The sequence below is a fragment of the Leptodactylus fuscus genome, chromosome 1, assembly GCF_031893055.1.
Source record: "Leptodactylus fuscus isolate aLepFus1 chromosome 1, aLepFus1.hap2, whole genome shotgun sequence".
NCBI lineage: Eukaryota > Metazoa > Chordata > Amphibia > Anura > Leptodactylidae > Leptodactylus > Leptodactylus fuscus.
Window position 1 is genome coordinate 158,567,655 of NC_134265.1, and position 24,754 is coordinate 158,592,408.

At 43.4% G+C, this 24,754-nt stretch overlaps 1 protein-coding gene across 1 annotated transcript in view; it reads left to right on the top strand.

Annotated features, from left to right (window-relative positions):
* The window catches only part of LOC142209931 (programmed cell death 1 ligand 1-like), a 42,087-nt gene extending 17,857 nt beyond the window's left edge, over positions 1-24,230 (top strand). Inside the window, exons 4-6 of the mRNA XM_075278997.1 lie at positions 2,028-2,075; positions 23,961-24,089; positions 24,124-24,230. Of these exons, the coding sequence (XP_075135098.1) occupies positions 2,028-2,075; positions 23,961-24,089; positions 24,124-24,230 (284 nt within the window). The remainder of the gene's footprint in view (positions 1-2,027; positions 2,076-23,960; positions 24,090-24,123) is intronic.
* Positions 24,231-24,754: the final 524 nt, after the last annotated feature.

Sequence of the window (24,754 nt, forward strand, 5' to 3'; positions counted from 1 at the left end):
GGATATACACTCCCACAGTTTATATATACCCTTTCTGCCACAGCCAGTGCTGTCCTAAAGATATGGCAATTTTTGGCGTTTTTTGTGGTCATATGTATAAGATTGATTTATTTTATTTTTTTTCTTGTGATGTAGCCATATAAGGTCTTGATTTTTGTGGGAAGAGATGCATTTTCCCCATAATAAGGACATTTTTAGGTATCAATGACATTAAATTTTTTAATTAAATTAATTAATTAAAAAGTCTTACTGGGAGGATATAAAAATAAAATAAAAATCAATTCTGCCATTGCTTTTTAACATTTAAAAATTTTTCCTTTACCATACAACAAATAATATGTTACATTTATTTTATGAGTCAGTACGATTACAACGATACCAAATTTATATAACTAGTGTTTTACTTTAATTGTACAGTTTGTTATGGACACGGCGATACCTATGTAGTGTTTTATACTGTATTGTGTGTTTTTATACTGTATAAAGGGTTTTTTATTTTTTATACACTTGTAAATATATATATTTTTTTTACTTTTTTTAATTTTTTTTAAACTTATTTTATTTGTCCCAATAAGGGACATGAACCAGTGATCAAAAGAAAGTTTTCCTGTGTGGACTTTCTGAGAAAGTGCTGCAAGAAAAACCGTGATGCATTACCTTTTCAATTTTGGCTCTTAGCCTTAGGGGAATTCACATGTAGTAAAGTGGAGCACAATCTGGCACGTATACGCGTGTCAGCAGTTTACGCGCTCAAAAAGAACCCATTGATTTCAATGGGAGTTACGAACGTATACGCCACGTAATTTTGCGTCCGTAATTTTGTGGTCGCAAAATTACGGGCGCAATTTTATAGAGAAAAAAAAAAAGATATGGACCCCACATCCCAATCTTATACATTGATCTAATGCTTTTCAGCAAAATGTACAAAAATGAAGATGAGGTTCTTAGTAGCTCTTTGTATACTGGGTCCCTACTCTACTGGTTGCGGCACATGGGCGAAAAACCACTGCATTGCAGTGCCCACATAGGGAGTGACCCAGTGGTCCAGCAACACCCCTGCCACCAGAGCAAGCCCCCAGGTCTGGGCCAAATCACCCCACAAGCACAGCACCACAGGAACAGCAGACGCCATGCAGCACTGCACCATATGAACAGATCTCAAAAAATTCACCTTACCTTATTGCTTCAGTCAGAGGACTGAGAGCAGGTGGGTGGGTCCTTTTTGCAGTCTCCTGCTAATTAAAAACACCTGGGCCAAATGGCAGGAGCGCTGGTACCAAATGAGGGAACAACATACCATAATACATCAGTGTACTATAGATGTGAAGAAAGCCTTACAAATGTGAATTTCATCACAAAACTATTGTTATACATAGGTTAAAGGGATTCTACCATTAAAACACATTTTGTCTGGTTGACATGTAGGAATAGCCTTAAGACAGGCTATTCTTCTCCTACCTTTAGATATCTTCTCAGCGCTGCCGTTTCATAGAAATCCCGGTTTTCGGCGGTATGCAAATGAGTTCTCTCGCAGCACTGGGGGCGGGCCCCAGCGCTCAAACGGCACTGGGGGTGTCCCCAATGCTGCGAGAAAACTCTCCAGCGACACCTCCATCTTCTTCAGGAACATCCTCTTGAACTCAGCGCACTGTCAGCTTTCCGGCAGTATATAGAACTGCCTGTGGGAAAAATGGTGAAAGGTCCTCTTTAAGTCACCCCCCTTCCCCTAGAATACATATAGAAGTTACAAATTCCTGTGAAACGCATACACATTAGGTATCCCTGTGTTTGAAAACGCCCGGTCTGCAAACAGGACTTCTCTCCACATTTTTCTGCCTTTTTCAGGCGGAAACTGGGAAGAAACCCGGCAGACCCCATTATAGTCTATTGGGTCTACAGATAACCACTTTGGAAAGCCGAACGCCAGTGTGAACCTAGCGTTAAGTTGTTTTTAACTGGGGTACGCTTTAAGTGTTTTATTCTTAATTTTACTATGAATTGACTTGATAAAACATTTTTATTTCCAGGCCATGTAGAGCTTCTTACTCATGGATCAAATTACCCCCAGAAGAATGGTAAGATTGGTAAAAGTTCTCAGAAAGCACACTTCTCCTTTCAATATATTTTTAAGGGGATTTTCCACTTTTCATAAAAAGTTGATATCTATACTTTGTTTCAGTTCCTCACTATTTGCAAAATCTCTGTCTTGCATGCTGACAGCCATAGTACAATGCGATTCATTAGTATAACCATAATATCAGAAGATCGTGCAGTCTAGTCTCCTACTGCCACTATATAAATACGTGATCCCAACCTTAGCAATCCATTGTGTACATTATCATTCTGCCAAATCGTGACTAGCTCTATAATCATATTGCAGGAAATACATGCAAGTAAATACTTTACAAGGGAAAGTTATTCTAGTATTAAATAAATCTGTTTCCTTGTCCCGCACATAGCATTGGCATTTCATCAATATATTTGAACAAAAGTTAACATTCCATCTTAACACATAGAAGCACCTCAGGTAGCACAAAATTGGCCATGAAAAACATCATCCATAACATAACGGAAAAAGCTCAAGCCAACACACAATCCAATTTGTTTAAAAAAGTTTTTAAATATTTATTAAATATTTTGGCAAATAATTGCCATTTAAAATTCAATAATATACAGCAGGGAAGATGGATATAGCCAAAGACACAAACAAAATAGACATGTAGAACAAATAGCATAAGGTGTTTATGCTGAATCCTATAGTATAAATTCAGGTAAATCCAATATGAATATATGGAATAGCAGAATTCTGTTATATTCACCGTAGAATATCATTAGTATATAACAATATTCAAAATATGTGAGCCATAGATGTAGATATACAGTATTATGTCATTACATTGTTACTAGCAATGGGAAACACATCAAGATTTTGTTACACAAAATTAAGCATGAAAGTGATAGGTAGCTATAAGAATACTAGTCTCATTGACAAAAATATAGCACCCATAAGATCATACATAAATATGCCCAACCACCTTCAAATCAAAGTGTAACATCCTGCTACAATGCCTGACAAGAATTCCAATACAATAACAGCCGTATTAATTACCTGATGTCATATTGAAAGATGTTAATGGTCAGCAAAACACCCAAAGATAATGTACTGATAGGTAGAAGGACCACCCCTACGCGTTTCGCCACAAGACTGGCTTCCTCAGGAGATGACAAATGCTATGGGGTAGATGGCGTCCTTTTATAGAGGGATGAGAGTACATGGCGCGCCGCAGCTGTGATGACGTCCCGAGGAGTCGGACCCGTCTGTGCGCATGCGCCGGCAACGTCAATGACGTGCCGGTCACATGACACACGGGGCGGGGCCAAGTCACATGATCGGGAGGCCAGAGCGCAGCCGGAGCGCGCACCTCATCAAAAGGGTAAGTATGGTAAGACACAAACGTAAGGAGGATAGGAACGAATCCTGTCGTGGCATCATAGCATGTGGAGAAGAATCAAATTGTGGGATATGACTAATAAGAATCTGTCTCATAATAGAGACATATGAGAGTCATATAATAACATTATAGAGTGAACTCTATAAAACGGAATCCTATTCAGAAATCCAACTTAGAGAATAGGTCTGCCTAATAATAAATACAATTACAGCTTAATAGCAGATATCTCAGCGAATTCACATCTTTTGTTAACCCTTTAAATGCAATAGTATACCTCATTCAACCAGATATATGGTGAAAAAAATACCAATAATATATCATGTATACAAAAATATCATTTAAAAAAGTGAAAAAGTGTGACACAATTATAATACCCACATATACACACCATAGGCATATAAGCATATGATGCATACATGTATATACCAGTGCAAAAATTTTTATATGTGAATAAAAATGTATTATTCATAAAAAAATAAAAAATAATAAAAATAAAAATAAAAAAAAAAAAAAAAATATTAAATGTGAATAAATAAGATGGACTAATCCCATATAGGACAGTGAAAACCACGAAAGATATTAAAATTATGCAAACAGACATCAAAGTGGAACAATCTGTGAATAATGTGCAGACAAAATATCTAGTGTGAATTTATTACACATCTAAACATCACAACATCATTTAAAAGTGTCAACAAAACACGTGTTATATGAATAAATTGGTACATTCTTCGAATCCCAAATACGGAATAAATTGGTATATTCATCGAATCCTAAATATATATATGGAATATCGCAGATAGATTTCTTAAAGATCACTCCAAAAAACCACACTGTAGAGCCACTTGCTGGAGAGAAAGGTGGAGACAGAAAAAACGATCCCCACGTCTCACCATCATTCTGAAAAAATAATTGAATAATGTAAATAAACATAAAAACGGACACAAAACACAACAACAACTGCCGCATCAAAAACTACCTATCAGTTACAAATACTATAGAAAAGAACCAAAATTCAGTTCCTCGTTCAATCCATGAGGAGACATCGTGTTCAAATTAACGATCCAACGGGTTTCCCGTTGTAATAGGGCTTTCTTAAGATTGCCACCTCTTGATCCCAATGACACATGGTCAATACCACTGACCCTGAATCCACGAGGATTACAGTTATGATACTCTTTAAAGTGTCTAGGGACACTTTGTAACCTTTCCAAATCAGAGGCTGCGGCCGCAGCTCGAATTTTACTTACATGTTCAGATATGCGGACCTTGAGGGCCCTAGAGGTCATACCAATATAAGCCAAACCGCATGGGCATGTAGCCTTATAGATCACTGAGGTAGTATTACAGGTGATGTAATGTCGAATTGTATAATTTTTTACCTGTTTAGAATCTGAAAAATTAGTGGCTCTTACCATGTGTATGCACATTGTGCAATTACCACATGGAAAGAAGCCACTACGGGGTCCACGAGATCCAAAAGGATTAGCCAAGGGTGCAATATAATGGCTGTTTGTAAGGATGTCTCTTAGGCTTCTTGACCGTCTCCAAGTGATACTTGGATATTTGGTCAAATGCGATGCTATATCATCATCTGCCAATAGAATTGGCCAATATTTTTGCATTACCTCTTGGACCTCCCGCCATCTAGAATTGTATGAAGTGATAAATCGCAACTGTTGAACACCCTGATCGCTCCTATCCTTCTTACTCCTTTTACTTACCAGCAGTGAGCTGCGTGATGTATTTCTGGCTCTTAAGTAGCCTTTCTTGATAGTTTTATTGTTATAACCCCTATCTTTAAAGCAACTCCTCAAGTCAGCGGCCTGTTCTTCAAATTGGACATCACTGGAGCAAATACGTTTGAGTCGCAAAAATTGACCAGTCGGAATTGCCTGTTTAATTTTGTAGTAGTGAGAGGAAGTGGCGTGGAGGAGGGCATTCGTAGATGTTTTCTTCCTAAAGACATTGGTAGAAATGATACCATCAGGATTGCAAAAGATGGTTAAATCTAAAAAATTGACTTTGATTTTGCTATATTCCCATGTTAATTTGATGTTCAAATTATTTGAATTTAAAGCTTGCAAGAATTCATCCAACTGCGACACCGAGCCCTGCCAGATGAAAAAGATATCGTCGATATACCTCGACCACTGGAGCACGGCATCAAAACCTGGAATAAAAGGAAGGACCTCCCGTTCCCACAGCCCCAGGAACAAGTTGGCATATGAGGGGGCACAAGTAGCCCCCATAGCAGTTCCCTGGAGCTGTAGGAAGGGGCGGTCCTTAAATAAAAAATAATTATGGGTAAGGGCAAATGATAATAATTCCAAAATAAAATTGACCAAAGAATGATCTAAATTAGACATAGAAAAAAAAAATCTAGACGCCCGTACTCCGTGGTCGTGGCATATCGACGTGTACAGGGACTCGACGTCGCAGGTGACCAATATGGTGTCGGAATCAAGATGTAACCCGTCTAAGTGACGTAACATATCTGATGTGTCTCGGATAAAAGATGGCAAAGTCTCGACACATTTTTGTGGATAATGATCCACAAATCTGCAAACATTCTCACACAGACTCCCAATTCTGGACACAATTGGACGTCCGGGTGGAGTCTCACAATTTTTGTGTATCTTGGGTAAAAGATACAGCGTAGCTATCCTAGGATAGTCAACCATCAAACCTTGCATAATATCTATGCTAATAATGCCTTGGGCACATGCATCCTGAAGTATTTGATCCAACTCTGCTTTAAAACGTGATGTCGGGTCAGCCGGAAGACGTCTGTAACACACTTTATTGTTTAATTGTTTGAATGCCTCCTGCTCATACATATGCGTCGGCCAGATCACAACATTCCCCCCCTTGTCTGCAGGTTTTATAACAATATCCTTCATCTCACGAAGCTCACGTAGCGCTAAGCGCTGTCGGTAATTAAGATTAGGCTCCGGAATATCTTCCGGTATCTTAGTGAGATCATTTTTAACTAGTTTCACAAAAATATCAACTGCAGGACAAAAAGACAAAGGGAGGGAACGTTGCGAGCGCCGACGCAGATGCAGAGGAGCTTCAATAACATCAAGTACTGAAGTGTCAGATACACTACCAGAAATACCGTGAACAGCCGAGTCAGGCTCCATAGTAGCATTCTGCTCCTCAAGAAGTATCTCAAGATCAGCAACTACCTGCCTTTCACGAATGTTAATATCTACATCATCATCATCTTGTTCTCTCAGTAACTCCTCAAGATCAATAGCAGCCTGTCTCTCGATGCTATTACTTTCCGAGAGACTGTTGTCCTCAGAAGTCCCGACCCCAGGATCAATCAATGATCCATGTACCTGATTCAAATCATGAGTCTGAGCCTGATCACGGTTAGTCTGACTAAAAAATTTTTTCCATAGAACTTTGCGTGCAGATAATTCTGTATCTTTAATTGCAGTAAAGCAATCAAATTTACCAGTAGGGGCAAATGTCAGCCCCTTTTGTAACACTTCAATTTGAAATTTATTAAGTGTGTGTGAGGAAAGATTAATTACCTTTAAAACTTCCTTCGTTTCTCCCTCATGTTGTTTGTCAAAACCTTGCGTTTGAATACAGGGGCTCTGGGGCTGTCGGATGTTCCATTTTGAGCATGTATATCTCCTTGCCCTGCCCGAGCGCCTAAAAAAGAGGAGCCACTGCATTCTGCGTCAGATAATAGCGAGGAGACAGAGTTGGATCTTGAAATCGATCTAGAATTCGATCTCCGAGATCTATTGTGAGTATTCTTATGCCACCGATAGATTTTGTTATTCTTAAAATCTTCCAAATCTCGAGAAAATTTTTTTGCTTTCGTGGCCTGAATTTCCTTCTCCAATTTCTCTATCTCTGCTTCAAGTTCTTTCTCGAATGCCAACACCTTCACTTCACCCAATACTTGTTGAATTTTTTCTTTATGAATCTCAATATCTTGCTCCAATGATTCCAAGGTTTTTCGATCTGCCCCAATCAATAATTCAATAAGTGTCTGTGAGCATTTGGAAAGTGTTTCTTCCCACCTGCCCACAAACACAGTGTCCTCACTATCTAGGGTAGGAAACAGCTGTATGCGCAAACCCCTAGGAATGATGTTTTTTTGTAAATAGTTTTCTAGAGCAACCTTGTTCCACCAAACTCTGGTTCTTTTCTTAATTAAATTATGTATTTTCAGCTTTAATTCTTTAGTGTCCTGTGTCTCAGTCAAAACTGCTGTATGTTCTCCAAAAATAGACCCCAATTGGGAAAGCCAACGCTTGTTTCTTTTCTTATAATTCATGAAAGAAGAGGAATTTTCTGAAAAACCAGAAATGATTACAACATTTCACATAGAAGCACCTCAGGTAGCACAAAATTGGCCATGAAAAACATCATCCATAACATAACGGAAAAAGCTCAAGCCAACACACAATCCAATTTGTTAAAAAAGTTTTTAAATATTTATTAAATATTTTGGCAAATAATTGCCATTTAAAATTCAATAACATACAGCAGGGCAGATGGATATAGCCAAAGACACAAACAAAATAGACACGTAGAAAAATAGCATAAGGTGTTTATGCTGAATACTATACAGTCCTATGAAAAAGTTTGGGCACCCCTATTAATCTTAATCATTTTTTGTTCTAAATATTTTGGTGTTTGCAACAGCCATTTCAGTTTGATATATCTAATAACTGATGGACACAGTAATATTTCAGGATTGAAATGAGGTTTATTGTACTAACAGAAAATGTGTAATATGCATTAAACCAAAATTTGACCAGTGCAAAAGTATGGGCACCCTTATCATTTTATTGATTTGAATTCCCCTAACTACTTTTTACTGACTTACTGAAGCACAAAATTGGTTTTGTAACCTCAGTGAGCTTTGAACTTCATAGCCAGATGTATCCAATCATAAGAAAAGGTATTTAAGGTGGCCAATTCCAAGTTGATCTCCTATTTGAATCTCCTCTGAAGAGTGGCATCATGGGCTACTCAAAACAACTCTCAAATGATCTGAAAACAAAGATTGTTCAACATAGTTGTTCAGGGGAAGGATACAAAAAGTTGTCTCAGAGATTTAACCTGTCAGTTTCCACTGTGAGGAACATAGTAAGGAAATGGAAGACCACAGGGACAGTTCTTGTTAAGCCCAGAAGTGGCAGGCCAAGAAAAATATCAGAAAGGCAGAGAAGAAGAATGGTGAGAACAGTCAAGGACAATCCACAGACCACCTCCAAAGAGCTGCAGCATCATCTTGCTGCAGATGGTGTCACTGTGCATCGGTCAACTATACAGCGCACTTTGCACAAATAGAAGCTGTATGGGAGAGTGATGAGAAAGAAGCCGTTTCTGCACGTACGCCACAAATAGAGTTGCCTGAGGTATGAAAAAGCACATTTGGACAAGGCAGCTTCATTTTGGAAACAAAAATTGAGTTGTTTGGTTATAAAAAAAAGGCGTTATGCATGGCGTCCAAAAAGAAACAGCATTCCAAGAAAAACACATGCTACCCACTGTAAAATTTGGTGGAGGTTCCATCATGCTTTGGGGCTGTGTGGCCAATGCCGGCATCGGGAATCTTGTTAAAGTTGAGAGTCGCATGGATTCCACTCAGTATCAGCAGATTCTTGAGAATAATGTTCAAGAATCAGTGACGAAGTTGAAGTTACGCCGGGGATGGATATTTCAGCAAGACAATGATCCAAAACACCGCTCCAAATCCTCAGGCATTCATGCAGAGGAACAATTACAATGTTCTGGAATGGCCATCCCAGTCCCCAGACCTGAATATCATTGAACATCTGTGGGATGATTTGAAGCGGGCTGTCCATGCTCGGCGACCATCTAACTTAACTGAACTTGAATTGTTTGTCCAAAATACCTTTATCCAGGAACTGATTAAAAGCTACAGGAAGCGACTAGAGGCTGTTATCTTTGCAAAAGGAGGATCTACTAAATATTAATGTCACTTTTCTGTTGAGGTGCCCATACTTTTGCACCGGTCAAATTTTGGTTTAATGCATATTGCACATTTTTTGTTAGTACAATAAACCTCATTTCAATCCTGAAATATTACTGTGTCCATCAGTTATTAGATATATCAAACTGAAATGGCTGTTATAAACACCAAAATATTTAGAACTAAAAATGATTAAGATTAATAGGGGTGCCCAAACTTTTTCATAGGACTGTAGGATTCAGCATAAACACCTTATGCTATTTGTTCTACGTGTCTATTTTGTTTGTGTCTTTGGCTATATCCATCTGCCCTGCTGTATATTATTGAATTTTAAATGGCAATTATTTGCCAAAATATTTAATAAATATTTAAAAACTTTTTTAACAAATTGGATTGTGTGTTGGCTTGAGCTTTTTCCGTTATGTTAACATTCCATCTTAAGCCTATTATTGTACCGTAACAAAATGCCTCTATAAGCCAGGAGTCTGGGGCTATTTTAAGCACAATGATAGGCGTAGTCCATGAATGAGACCTCCCAACTTCAGAAGACATAAAAATGTGCGGGTGCGTATGTAGCACATCACATTAATATTTTTTAAGTCCTGCCCATGTTCCATTTTACATCACCCATTCCTACTGAGCTCCCTTGTGACCCAACACAGTAATTGGGTGCTTCAATGTAAAACACACATTGATGATGTTGCAATGGTTCCGACCACACATAACGTCCAAAACAGTATAATGTACCATAGGTGACCCCATGTAATATAACTTACTGCAGGTATAATGTCCCCTTAGTGTCCCCTATACAATATAACGTTCCCACAGTGGCTCAGGCTGGGTTCACATCACAGATTGAAGTATGTTCGGGGTTTCTGTCCCCAAATACGATTAGAAAATGCGGAGAGAAAAGTCCTGTATGAAGAACTTTTCTCTTCACATTTTCCTGCAATTTCGGGCGGAAACCAGATGGAAATCCAGCATACCCATTATGGTCTATGGGGTCTGTGTGTTTCCGCAGTTACATGCTTTTTAACTTGGTTGGCTTTCCGTTTTACAGGTCCCCAAAGGGACGCGAAGAGTGTAAAGCCAAACACTAGTGTGAACCCAGCGTCAATTGATAGGTTTGTCATTCTTTTTATTATCAATAATACTTGATTGAAAACAATTAGATTTTTTTTTATAATTTCAGAAATATTTGCAGTAAGTGTCAAAAAGTGACAACAATCTATCATTTTGTTAGTGTGTTCTATTAACAACAGAATGGCAGTTTAAGGTAGTGGTCATATGGTGGATCACTGTGGGATACCCGCAGTAGAGTGGATTTTAACCATTGCATTTGAAATTGCTGTAGAATCTATAGTAATAATTGACACTTTGCACTTCAGATTTTTCTGCTGTGTGCAGACAGGATTTACTAATTGACTCTTTACATTTCTGTTTTTTCTGTACTGTAACTCGCAGTAGGTTAGCTACTGGCGAAGCTGCCAAAAGCTAACCTGTTGTGAACTCACAATGTGTGGTCCTGGTCTAACATTAGTTTATGAGAATGTTACTGATGAGAAAATGAAGCTAAACAACATTTACTTCTTGTTTCAAGGGAAAGTACAGCAATGAATTTGCATGCGGTAGCACTCAAATGTTTCCTTATATGTAGCAATACAGCAGAGAAGTGGTTATTGCTACTAATATACCAAGAACACATGAGCAATTGTACTTTGCTCATTCAAAGGTTACTCTAAAATAACATTATCATGCACATTTTTAATACTAAACATCATTTTTATATATAAAAAAAACAATATGGGAGATATACTAAGTGAAATCTACTAGAATTCTGCCTCAGTTTGTACCAAAAGCAATTTATTATGTGTTTTAGACACTACTGCACCTTACTAGGAAAGAACATGGCCTTAGAGGGAGAGGAGATAGCTTATTAGGAAGGACAGCGCGTAAAATGCATCAATGTGTGCCAATGTGGTCTTGTATAAAATATTGCACAAAGTAAATCTACTTTAAGTTCATTTAGGCCCAAGAGAGTTGAGTCTGTTTAGTATAGTGTCCTATAAAGAGGTCACTTCTCAGGAACAGATGTGTGCACACAGTTTGATCAAAATGTGCACTAAGCACCTCAAATTTACATGTACAGAAAATATAACAGTGATGCAAATTAAAATAGCCTCTTCTTCATACTATACAGCTTTCTGACTTTTTATGCTGATGTATGATTCTTTCTGCTGCTGCTTCTGATCCGGCCCTTAAGCCGGGTGTACTCTTGAGATTTGTGGTACTGTTGGCTCTGTGGGGACCTTATCATCACATCCAGGACTCCTCTTCCAAAGGGTGGTCACACCAAATATTGATTTGATTTAGATTACTCTTTTGTTCATTCAGTTAAAGGGATTGGCCACTTTCAGACCAATATTGAAAAACCAATATTATTTGTATAATCAAAGTTTTACAATCTTTAAATGTATTTTCTGTATCAATTCCTCCCGCTTTTCTAGATCTCTGCTTGCTGTCATTAGTTATGCTTACTACCAGTGGCTAACAATCAGTCCATGGTCATGTGATGAGCTCACAGGAGCACAGCTCGTTACAGACAGATGTCTAATTACTGTTCTGTGACTATAACGAGCTGCGCACCTGTGTGTATATCACATGACCATGGACCGTATATATCATGACTAGAGATGAGCGAACACTAAAATGTTCGAGGTTCGAAATTCGATTCGAACAGCCGCTCACTGTTCGAGTGTTCGAATGGGTTTCGAACCCCATTATAGTCTATGGGGAACATAAACTCGTTAAGGGGGAAACCCAAATTCGTGTCTGGAGGGTCACCAAGTCCACTATGACACCCCAGGAAATGATACCAACACCCTGGAATGACACTGGGACAGCAGGGGAAGCATGTCTGGGGGCATAAAAGTCACTTTATTTCATGGAAATCCCTGTCAGTTTGCGATTTTCGCAAGCTAACTTTTCCCCATAGAAATGCATTGGCCAGTGCTGATTGGCCAGAGTACGGAACTCGACCAATCAGCGCTGGCTCTGCTGGAGGAGGCGGAGTCTAAGATCGCTCCACACCAGTCTCCATTCAGGTCCGACCTTAGACTCCGCCTCCTCCGGCAGAGCCAGCGCTGATTGGCCGAAGGCTGGCCAATGCATTCCTATGCGAATGCAGAGACTTAGCAGTGCTGAGTCAGTTTTTCTCAACTACACATCTGATGCACACTCGGCACTGCTACATCAGATGTAGCAATCTGATGTAGCAGAGCCGAGGGTGCACTAGAACCCCTGTGCAAACTCAGTTCACGCTAATAGAATGCATTGGCCAGCGCTGATTGGCCAATGCATTCTATTAGCCCGATGAAGTAGAGCTGAATGTATGTGTTAAGCACACACATTCAGCACTGCTTCATCACGCCAATACAATGCATTAGCCAGTGCTGATTGGCCAGAGTACGGAATTCGGCCAATCAGCGCTGGCTCTGCTGGAGGAGGCGGAGTCTAAGGTCGGACCTGAATGGAGACTGGTGTGGAGCGATCTTAGACTCCGCCTCCTCCAGCAGAGCCAGCGCTGATTGGCCGAATTCCGTACTCTGGCCAATCAGCGCTGGCCAATGCATTCTATTAGCCCGATGAAGTAGAGCTGAATGTGTGTGCTAAGCACACACATTCAGCACTGCTTCATCACGCCAATACAATGCATTAGCCAGTGCTGATTGGCCAGAGTATGGAATTCGGCCAATCAGCGCTGGCTCTGCTGGAGGAGGCGGAGTCTAAGGTCGGACCTGAATGGAGACTGGTGTGGAGCGATCTTAGACTCCGCCTCCTCCAGCAGAGCCAGCGCTGATTGGCCGAATTCCGTACTCTGGCCAATCAGCGCTGGCCAATGCATTCTATTAGCCCGATGAAGTAGAGCTGAATGTGTGTGCTAAGCACACACATTCAGCACTGCTTCATCACGCCAATACAATGCATTAGCCAGTGCTGATTGGCCAGAGTACGGAATTCGGCCAATCAGCGCTGGCTCTGCTGGAGGAGGCGGAGTCTAAGGTCGGACCTGAATGGAGACTGGTGTGGAGCGATCTTAGACTCCGCCTCCTCCAGCAGAGCCAGCGCTGATTGGCCGAATTCCGTACTCTGGCCAATCAGCGCTGGCCAATGCATTCTATTAGCCCGATGAAGTAGAGCTGAATGTGTGTGCTAAGCACACACATTCAGCACTGCTTCATCACGCCAATACAATGCATTAGCCAGTGCTGATTGGCCAGAGTACGGAATTCGGCCAATCAGCGCTGGCTCTGCTGGAGGAGGCGGAGTCTAAGGTCGGACCTGAATGGAGACTGGTGTGGAGCGATCTTAGACTCCGCCTCCTCCAGCAGAGCCAGCGCTGATTGGCCGAATTCCGTACTCTGGCCAATCAGCGCTGGCCAATGCATTCTATTAGCCCGATGAAGTAGAGCTGAATGTGTGTGCTAAGCACACACATTCAGCACTGCTTCATCACGCCAATACAATGCATTAGCCAGTGCTGATTGGCCAGAGTACGGAATTCGGCCAATCAGCGCTGGCTCTGCTGGAGGAGGCGGAGTCTAAGGTCGGACCTGAATGGAGACTGGTGTGGAGCGATCTTAGACTCCGCCTCCTCCAGCAGAGCCAGCGCTGATTGGCCGAATTCCGTACTCTGGCCAATCAGCGCTGGCCAATGCATTCTATTAGCCCGATGAAGTAGAGCTGAATGTGTGTGCTAAGCACACACATTCAGCACTGCTTCATCACGCCAATACAATGCATTAGCTAGTGCTGATTGGCCAGAGTACGGAATTCGGCCAATCAGCACTGGCTCTGCTGGAGGAGGCGGAGTCTAAGGTCGGACCTGAATGGAGACTGGTGTGGAGCGATCTTAGACTCCGCCTCCTCCAGCAGAGCCAGCGCTGATTGGCCGAATTCCGTACTCTGGCCAATCAGCACTGGCTAATGCATTGTATTGGCGTGATGAAGCAGTGCTGAATGTGTGTGCTTAGCACACACATTCAGCTCTACTTCATCGGGCTAATAGAATGCATTGGCCAATCAGCGCTGGCCAATGCATTCTATTAGCTTGATGAAGCAGAGTGTGCACAAGGGTTCAAGCGCACCCTCGGCTCTGATGTAGCAGAGCCGAGGGTGCACAAGGGTTCAAGTGCACCCTCGGCTCTCCTACATCAGAGCCGAGGGTGCGCTTGAACCCTTGTGCAGCCTCAGCTCTGCTACATCAGAGCCGAGGGTGCGCTTGAACCCTTGTGCACACTCTGCTTCATCAAGCTAATAGAATGCATTGGCCAGCACTGATTGGCCAGAGTACGGAATTCGGCCAATCAGCGCTGGCCAATGCATCCCTATGGGAAAAAGTTTATCTCACAAAAATCACAATTACACACCCGATAGAGCCCCAAAAAGTTATTTTTAATAACATTCCCCCCTAAATAAAGGTTATCCCTAGCTATCCCTGCCTGTACAGCTATCCCTGTCTCATAGTCACAAAGTTCACATTCTCATATGACCCGGACTGACTAGAGATGAGCGAACAGTGTTCTATCGAACACATGTTCGATCGGATATCAGGGTGTTCGCCATGTTCGAATCGAATCGAACACCGCGTGGTAAAGTGCGCCAAAATTCGATTCCCCTCCCACCTTCCCTGGCGCCTTTTTTGCACCAATAACAGCGCAGGGGAGGTGGGACAGGAACTACGACACCGGGGGCATTGAAAAAAATTGGAAAAAGTCATTGGCTGCCGAAATCAGGTGACCTCCATTTTAGACGAATAGTGGATTTCAAATCCGGGTCATATGAGAATGTGAACTTTGTGACTATGAGACAGGGATAGCTGTACAGGCAGGGATAGCTAGGGATAACCTTTATTTAGGGGGGAATGTTATTAAAAATAACTTTTTGGGGCTCTATCGGGTGTGTAATTGTGATTTTTGTGAGATAAACTTTTTCCCATAGGGATGCATTGGCCAGCGCTGATTGGCCGAATTCCGTACTCTGGCCAATCAGTGCTGGCCAATGCATTCTATTAGCTTGATGAAGCAGAGTGTGCACAAGGGTTCAAGCGCACCCTCGGCTCTGATGTAGCAGAGCCGAGGCTGCACAAGGGTTCAAGCGCACCCTCGGCTCTGATGTAGGAGAGCCGAGGGTGCACTTGAACCCTTGTGCACCCTCAGCTCTGCTACATCAGAGCCGAGGGTGCGCTTGAACCCTTGTGCACACTCTGCTTCATCAAGCTAATAGAATGCATTGGCCAGCGCTGATTGGCCAATGTATTCTATTAGCCTGATGAAGTAGAGCTGAATGTGTGTGCTAAGCACACACATTCAGCTCTACTTCATCGGGCTAATAGAATGCATTGGCCAGCGCTGATTGGCCAGAGTACGGAACTCGACCAATCAGCGCTGGCTCTGCTGGAGGAGGCGGAGTCTAAGATCGCTCCACACCAGTCTCCATTCAGGTCCGACCTTAGACTCCGCCTCCTCCGGCAGAGCCAGCGCTGATTGGCCGAAGGCTGGCCAATGCATTCCTATGCGAATGCAGAGACTTAGCAGTGCTGAGTCAGTTTTGCTCAACTACACATCTGATGCACACTCGGCACTGCTACATCAGATGTAGCAATCTGATGTAGCAGAGCCGAGGGTGCACTAGAACCCCTGTGCAAACTCAGTTCACGCTAATAGAATGCATTGGCCAGCGCTGATTGGCCAATGCATTCTATTAGCCCGATGAAGTAGAGCTGAATGTGTGTGCTAAGCACACTCATTTAGCACTGCTTCATCACGCCAATACAATGCATTAGCCAGTGCTGATTGGCCAGAGTACGGAATTCGGCCAATCAGCGCTGGCCAATGCATTCTATTAGCCCGATGAAGTAGAGCTGAATGTGTGTGCTAAGCACACACATTCAGCACTGCTTCATCACGCCAATACAATGCATTAGCCAGTGCTGATTGGCCAGAGTACGGAATTCGGCCAATCAGCGCTGGCTCTGCTGGAGGAGGCGGAGTCTAAGATCGCTCCACACCAGTCTCCATTCAGGTCCGACCTTAGACTCCGCCTCCTCCAGCAGAACCAGCGCTGATTGGCCGAATTCCGTACTCTGGCCAATCAGCACTGGCTAATGCATTGTATTGGCGTGATGAAGCAGTGCTGAATGTGTGTGCTTAGCACACACATTCAGCTCTACTTCATCGGGCTAATAGAATGCATTGGCCAGCGCTGATTGGCCAGAGTACGGAATTCGGCCAATCAGCGCTGGCTCTGCTGGAGGAGGCGGAGTCTAAGATCGCTCCACACCAGTCTCCATTCAGGTCCGACCTTAGACTCCGCCTCCTCCAGCAGAGCCAGCGCTGATTGGCCGAATTCCGTACTCTGGCCAATCAGCACTGGCTAATGCATTGTATTGGCGTGATGAAGCAGTGCTGAATGTGTGTGCTTAGCACACACATTCAGCTCTACTTCATCGGGCTAATAGAATGCATTGGCCAGCGCTGATTGGCCGAATTCCGTACTCTGGCCAATCAGCACTGGCTAATGCATTGTATTGGCGTGATGAAGCAGTGCTGAATGTGTGTGCTTAGCACACACATTCAGCTCTACTTCATCGGGCTAATAGAATGCATTGGCCAGCGCTGATTGGCCGAATTCCGTACTCTGGCCAATCAGCGCTGGCTCTGCTGGAGGAGGCGGAGTCTAAGATCGCTCCACACCAGTCTCCATTCAGGTCCGACCTTAGACTCCGCCTCCTCCAGCAGAGCCAGCGCTGATTGGCCGAATTCCGTACTCTGGCCAATCAGCACTGGCTAATGCATTGTATTGGCGTGATGAAGCAGTGCTGAATGTGTGTGCTTAGCACACACATTCAGCTCTACTTCATCGGGCTAATAGAATGCATTGGCCAATCAGCGCTGGCCAATGCATTCTATTAGCTTGATGAAGCAGAGTGTGCACAAGGGTTCAAGCGCACCCTCGGCTCTGATGTAGCAGAGCCGAGGGTGCACAAGGGTTCAAGTGCACCCTCGGCTCTCCTACATCAGAGCCGAGGGTGCGCTTGAACCCTTGTGCAGCCTCAGCTCTGCTACATCAGAGCCGAGGGTGCGCTTGAACCCTTGTGCACACTCTGCTTCATCAAGCTAATAGAATGCATTGGCCAGCACTGATTGGCCAGAGTACGGAATTCGGCCAATCAGCGCTGGCCAATGCATCCCTATGGGAAAAAGTTTATCTCACAAAAATCACAATTACACACCCGATAGAGCCCCAAAAAGTTATTTTTAATAACATTCCCCCCTAAATAAAGGTTATCCCTAGCTATCCCTGCCTGTACAGCTATCCCTGTCTCATAGTCACAAAGTTCACATTCTCATATGACCCGGATTTGAAATCCACTATTCGTCTAAAATGGAGGTCACCTGATTTCGGCAGCCAATGACTTTTTCCAATTTTTTTCAATGCCCCCAGTGTCGTAGTTCCTGTCCCACCTCCCCTGCGCTGTTATTGGTGCAAAAAAGGCGCCAGGGAAGGTGGGAGGGGAATCGAATTTTGGCGCACTTTACCACGCGGTGTTCGATTCGATTCGAACATGGCGAACACCCTGATATCCGATCGAACATGTGTTCGATAGAACACTGTTCGCTCATCTCTAATCATGACTAGAGATGAGCGAACAGTGTTCTATCGAACACATGTTCGATCGGATATCAGGGTGTTCGCCATGTTCGAATCGAATCGAACACCGCGTGGTAAAGTGCGCCAAAATTCGATTCCCCTCCCACCTTCCCTGGCGCCTTTTTTGCACCAATAACAGCGCAGGGGAGGTGGGACAGGAACTACGACACCGGGGGCATTGAAAAAAATTGGAAAAAGTCATTGGCTGCCGAAATCAGGTGACCTCCATTTTAGACGAATAGTGGATTTCAAATCCGGGTCATATGAGAATGTGAACTTTGTGACTATGAGACAGGGATAGCTGTACAGGCAGGGATAGCTAGGGATAACCTTTATTTAGGGGGGAATGTTATTAAAAATAACTTTTTGGGGCTCTATCGGGTGTGTAATTGTGATTTTTGTGAGATAAACTTTTTCCCATAGGGATGCATTGGCCAGCGCTGATTGGCCGAATTCCGTACTCTGGCCAATCAGTGCTGGCCAATGCATTCTATTAGCTTGATGAAGCAGAGTGTGCACAAGGGTTCAAGCGCACCCTCGGCTCTGATGTAGCAGAGCCGAGGCTGCACAAGGGTTCAAGCGCACCCTCGGCTCTGATGTAGGAGAGCCGAGGGTGCACTTGAACCCTTGTGCACCCTCAGCTCTGCTACATCAGAGCCGAGGGTGCGCTTGAACCCTTGTGCACACTCTGCTTCATCAAGCTAATAGAATGCATTGGCCAGCGCTGATTGGCCAATGTATTCTATTAGCCTGATGAAGTAGAGCTGAATGTGTGTGCTAAGCACACACATTCAGCTCTACTTCATCGGGCTAATAGAATGCATTGGCCAGCGCTGATTGGCCAGAGTACGGAACTCGACCAATCAGCGCTGGCTCTGCTGGAGGAGGCGGAGTCTAAGATCGCTCCACACCAGTCTCCATTCATGTCCGACCTTAGACTCCGCCTCCTCCGGCAGAGCCAGCGCTGATTGGCCGAAGGCTGGCCAATGCATTCCTATGCGAATGCAGAGACTTAGCAGTGCTGAGTCAGTTTTGCTCAACTACACATCTGATGCACACTCGGCACTGCTACATCAGATGTAGCAATCTGATGTAGCAGAGCCGAGGGTGCACTAGAACCCCTGTGCAAACTCAGTTCACGCTAATAGAATGCATTGGCCAGCGCTGATTGGCCAATGCATTCTATTAGCCCGATGAAGTAGAGCTGAATGTGTGTGCTAAGCACACACATTCAGCACTGCTTCATCACGCCAATACAATGCATTAGCCAGTGCTGATTGGCCAGAGTACGGAATTCGGCCAATCAGCGCTGGCCAATGCATTCTATTAGCCCGATGAAGTAGAGCTGAATGTGTGTGCTAAGCACACACATTCAGCACTGCTTCATCACGCCAATACAATGCATTAGCCAGTGCTGATTGGCCAGAGTACGGAATTCGGCCAATCAGCGCTGGCTCTGCTGGAGGAGGCGGAGTCTAAGATCGCTCCACACCAGTCTCCATTCAGGTCCGACCTTAGACTCCGCCTCCTCCAGCAGAGCCAGCGCTGATTGGCCGAATTCCGTACTCTGGCCAATCAGCACTGGCTAATGCATTGTATTGGCGTGATGAAGCAGTGCTGAATGTGTGTGCTTAGCACACACATTCAGCTCTACTTCATCGGGCTAATAGAATGCATTGGCCAGCGCTGATTGGCCAGAGTACGGAATTCGGCCAATCAGCGCTGGCTCTGCTGGAGGAGGCGGAGTCTAAGATCGCTCCACACCAGTCTCCATTCAGGTCCGACCTTAGACTCCGCCTCCTCCAGCAGAGCCAGCGCTGATTGGCCGAATTCCGTACTCTGGCCAATCAGCACTGGCTAATGCATTGTATTGGCGTGATGAAGCAGTGCTGAATGTGTGTGCTTAGCACACACATTCAGCTCTACTTCATCGGGCTAATAGAATGCATTGGCCAGCGCTGATTGGCCGAATTCCATACTCTGGCCAATCAGCACTGGCTAATGCATTGTATTGGCGTGATGAAGCAGTGCTGAATGTGTGTGCTTAGCACACACATTCAGCTCTACTTCATCGGGCTAATAGAATGCATTGGCCAGCGCTGATTGGCCGAATTCCGTACTCTGGCCAATCAGCGCTGGCTCTGCTGGAGGAGGCGGAGTCTAAGATCGCTCCACACCAGTCTCCATTCAGGTCCGACCTTAGACTCCGCCTCCTCCAGCAGAGCCAGCGCTGATTGGCCGAATTCCGTACTCTGGCCAATCAGCACTGGCTAATGCATTGTATTGGCGTGATGAAGCAGTGCTGAATGTGTGTGCTTAGCACACACATTCAGCTCTACTTCATCGGGCTAATAGAATGCATTGGCCAGCGCTGATTGGCCGAATTCCGTACTCTGGCCAATCAGCACTGGCTAATGCATTGTATTGGCGTGATGAAGCAGTGCTGAATGTGTGTGCTTAGCACACACATTCAGCTCTACTTCATCGGGCTAATAGAATGCATTGGCCAGCGCTGATTGGCCAGAGTACGGAATTCGGCCAATCAGCGCTGGCTCTGCTGGAGGAGGCGGAGTCTAAGGTCGGACCTGAATGGAGACTGGTGTGGAGCGATCTTAGACTCCTCCTCCTCCAGCAGAGCCAGCGCTGATTGGTCGAGTTCCGTACTCTGGCCAATCAGCACTGGCCAATGCATTTCTATGGGGAAAAGTTAGCTTGCGAAAATCGCAAACTGACAGGGATTTCCATGAAATAAAGTGACTTTTATGCCCCCAGACATGCTTCCCCTGCTGTCCCAGTGTCATTCCAGGGTGTTGGTATCATTTCCTGGGGTGTCATAGTGGACTTGGTGACCCTCCAGACACGAATTTGGGTTTCCCCCTTAACGAGTTTATGTTCCCCATAGACTATAATGGGGTTCGAAACCCATTCGAACACTCGAACAGTGAGCGGCTGTTCGAATCGAATTTCGAACCTCGAACATTTTAGTGTTCGCTCATCTCTAATCATGACCATACTGGTCTGAAAATGGTCAACCCCTTTAACTTAGTTGGCTGATAAAACTAAACTATTAACACTTTCATGTTTACTATTCTTACTTTGCAGCATTTTCTGATCTCTGCCTATAACACTGTCTATAACACTGCATGAGCTGAGATGAGCTTTCTAAGGTTGGATTCACACCAGCATTCAAACTCCGTTTGGGGTTTCTGTCCCCAAATCCGCTTGAAAAATGTGCAATTTTCGGCTGGAAACCGGGTGGATCCTATTATAGTCTATGTGGGTTTCCATGGGTAGCCGTTTTTTAAGCAGATTAGGTTTCTGTTTCTCGGACCTGAAGAATGGAAAGCCAAACTCTTGTACGAACCTAGCGTTCGACACCAGTTTCTTACAGAAGCAAGAATCTGATATGTCTACTGTCAGTCCTTTAACTGTCCCAATTATAACACCATCAGGTAGTAGGGCCCTCCTGCCATGCAGGCATGCCTCTGTTTCTTCTTTTGATTCTGTGATAATCTTGAATATCTGGGATTAGGAAAGCAATAAAAAATTAGATTCTTAGGATGCTCATATGTGTAGAACCTTCCTAGCATGTGATTCTAGAGGAGGCAGTAGCATGAGAGCGTGATGCAAATATCTTCTGCTTTACTATGCATTATGGGCATTAGAATATGTTTGTGTCAGGAGTCGGGGATGCCATGGCCTTCCTGCTATGCGGCGCATGCCCCGGATGGAGGCATGTCAGAGACTCCTCTGGCTGTATTTAGTACACTAACGGGTTAAGTTGCCTCCTTGGTGTTGGTTTGACTGGCAGACTGTCTGGCCATTCATTCCTATCTGTGATGGGTGGAGTTGTATCTCTGTTCCTATTTAGCTCTGCTTCCCCATCTTCATTCACCTGCTATAGTTTCAAAATAGTTTGTTACTTCCAGGTTCTCTATACTTTACTTGTACACTTGCTACAGCACTTAAGCTTTGTTTTCCCTTCCTGTTCCTTGCCTGTTTAGTTTTCTTGTTTATTTCAGTATTCTATTGCTCACCAATACCTACCACTGGTCCAGCCTGGCTACGCTTAACAGCTATTGTTCTCCGTTATCTGCCACTACTACTAATACTCGGTTTGTTTTATTACATCTCAGCCCACTGTTAGGGTTACTATAGAGAATCTATTTTAGGTTCCAGTGAGGGGCGTCCTTGTAAGGACGTTACTCTGAGGTTAGGCAGGTTCAGTCAGGGGTTCTGTTAGGGAAAGTTGCCCAATCTGTTTCCTCCCACGTTCCTGGATTTGGCACCCAGCCGTAACCAATCCAGGTCAGTGTCTTACAGTTTGGCATTGTTAAAATAACATGACACTGACTTATACTGAAAGAAAGGCAAATGCTGCAGATTTCCTGCAGCAGAAGATCTGCAGTGTTTCTGCTGAAAATACGCAACTAAAAAAGGATCAAATAGTGAGTTTTTGCTGTGGATTTTACTGTGGAAGTGCTAACAATTTTCCAATATTCATTCATGTTGCACATCAACTTTTAGACTGCCCTTATGAGCACTGCTGTATGGTCTCAAAATATCACCAGAAATGGTTTAGAAATTATCAACAATGTGATTGTAACATTTACTGCATTTAAAGGGGTTTTATGCCAGGAGGTGAGAACGGCTGTCCTTCCCCCCCCCACTACACATTCAGCCTGACCCTAGTCAAGTTAGATTTAGGACTGTCTGGTGGTAGATGACTCCTCAATTCTCTTCAGTAGGAGTACCCGAGATAGCCGATTGTTTTAGTTTGGCTGTCTCTAGTGCTCCCATTGAAGTAAATCCACCATCCACCACAAGTCTGGCTGAATGGACAGCAAAGGAAAGCAATCCCAGTACTCTGGATAAGTCTCAGCATTCCAACCCCAACAATCAGGTATTTTTACTCTATAATATGCATAGAGGATACAGTTCAAGGCATAACCCCTTTAAGTTTGTTCCTGGAACCACCCTCCTCATTACACCACAACTCATTTTTGGATAGAATTTGCATAAATTCCACTTCTTTTTGTGTGCAGTTTACCCAATACAATTGCAATCTGTTTGGTTTGTTTCTAAAATGTTACGATTTTCAAATTCTGAACATGCTACTTATTCTGGTCATGGTAGTGTGTGGTTATTTGTTACACTCCTGATCATCAATATTAGATTAGAAAAGGTCCAATTCAAGAAAACCCAAGGAGTTAGACTGTCCTAAAAAGGGGCCATTAATATTAAAGTCCTAAAAAAAACCCTTTAAGGCTAAGGCCCCACGGGCTGGAATCGCCGCACTAAAGCGCTACTGGAACAACCGCGGCAGGAACGCATCGCGGTTCTTCCCGCAGTGCTTTGAACAGAAAGTTCATGAAGATTTCCTCTGGACTTTCTGTTACCATTATATCTATGGGAAAGCCGCCGGTGTTTCCCTAAATATAATTAACATACTGTGATTTCCAAAACCACGCCAAAAATATCTGTTTTTCTGCAATGAGGGCCCTCAGCAGTAAAAAACGAGCAATACCACATCTCAACACATGACAATATGTGTACAGTTATCCATTTCCTATTCCTAAGAGATGGGCACTTTTTCAATTTCCTTCTCAGGAATCAGGAGAACTACCATATCACAAGGCTGGTACCAGTATATGCTATGATATTATTTATCCTAGTTTTCACTTATCACCAACATTACTCCATGTATACTATATCTACAGGTACCAATATATGCTTTAATTTCATTGCACTTTATTAAAATTATTAAATTGCTACTAGTAAAGCCTTATCTACAGTTTATGTATTTTCTTTATTCATTTCTTTAGATTCTGGTCACCATTCACATACAGTGATCATAATCTCTATAATCGGATGTATAGCGATTCTGCTTATAGTAATGGTAATTCTGCATTTAAAAAAAAGACATTGGTGTTTCAAGTGCTTCAAGAAAAAAGGTATGTCCCTATATGTTGTATGAGTATTTTGCAGGTACCAGAGCCTATCATCAAGGCTCCGGGAAATGTGGTTTTAACCGCAAGTCTCCTTATTTATCTTGTTATTTACTATCTCCTGATCTTGCGTTATTCAGTAGGTGAGAGAAACATATTGAGAATTTATTATATCCATTAGTTGCTACCCTTAGCTGTCCTGAGTGGTCACTATTTAGCAGTGTTAGGGAGCCTTCACACGATGTAACGCTGCGCTCATTCTGATCGTAAAAACATGTTCAGAATGAGCGCGTAAAAAGCTTGAAATCAATGGGAGGCTTTTTTCCCTATGCTTTCAATGTGTTACGCGCGTAACACATTGAAAGCAATAGGGAAAAAAGCCTCCCATTAATTTCAATGGGGAGCGCACGTATGCCGGCTCCCATTCAAGTCAATAGGAGCTGCTTTTGACGCACTCATTCTGAATGTGTTTTTACGATCAGAATGGGCGCAGCGTTACATCGTGTGAAGGCTCCTTTAGATGGAGCTGGACACTATATATCCTGGGGGAGATGGTCGACCTGTATATCCCAGGGTTCAACTGGTCATGCTTCATCTGTTACGGTAATCAGCTTATAATCTAACCAGCTATATTCCACTTCTATTTATAGGATTTGTGGGGGTATTAGCAA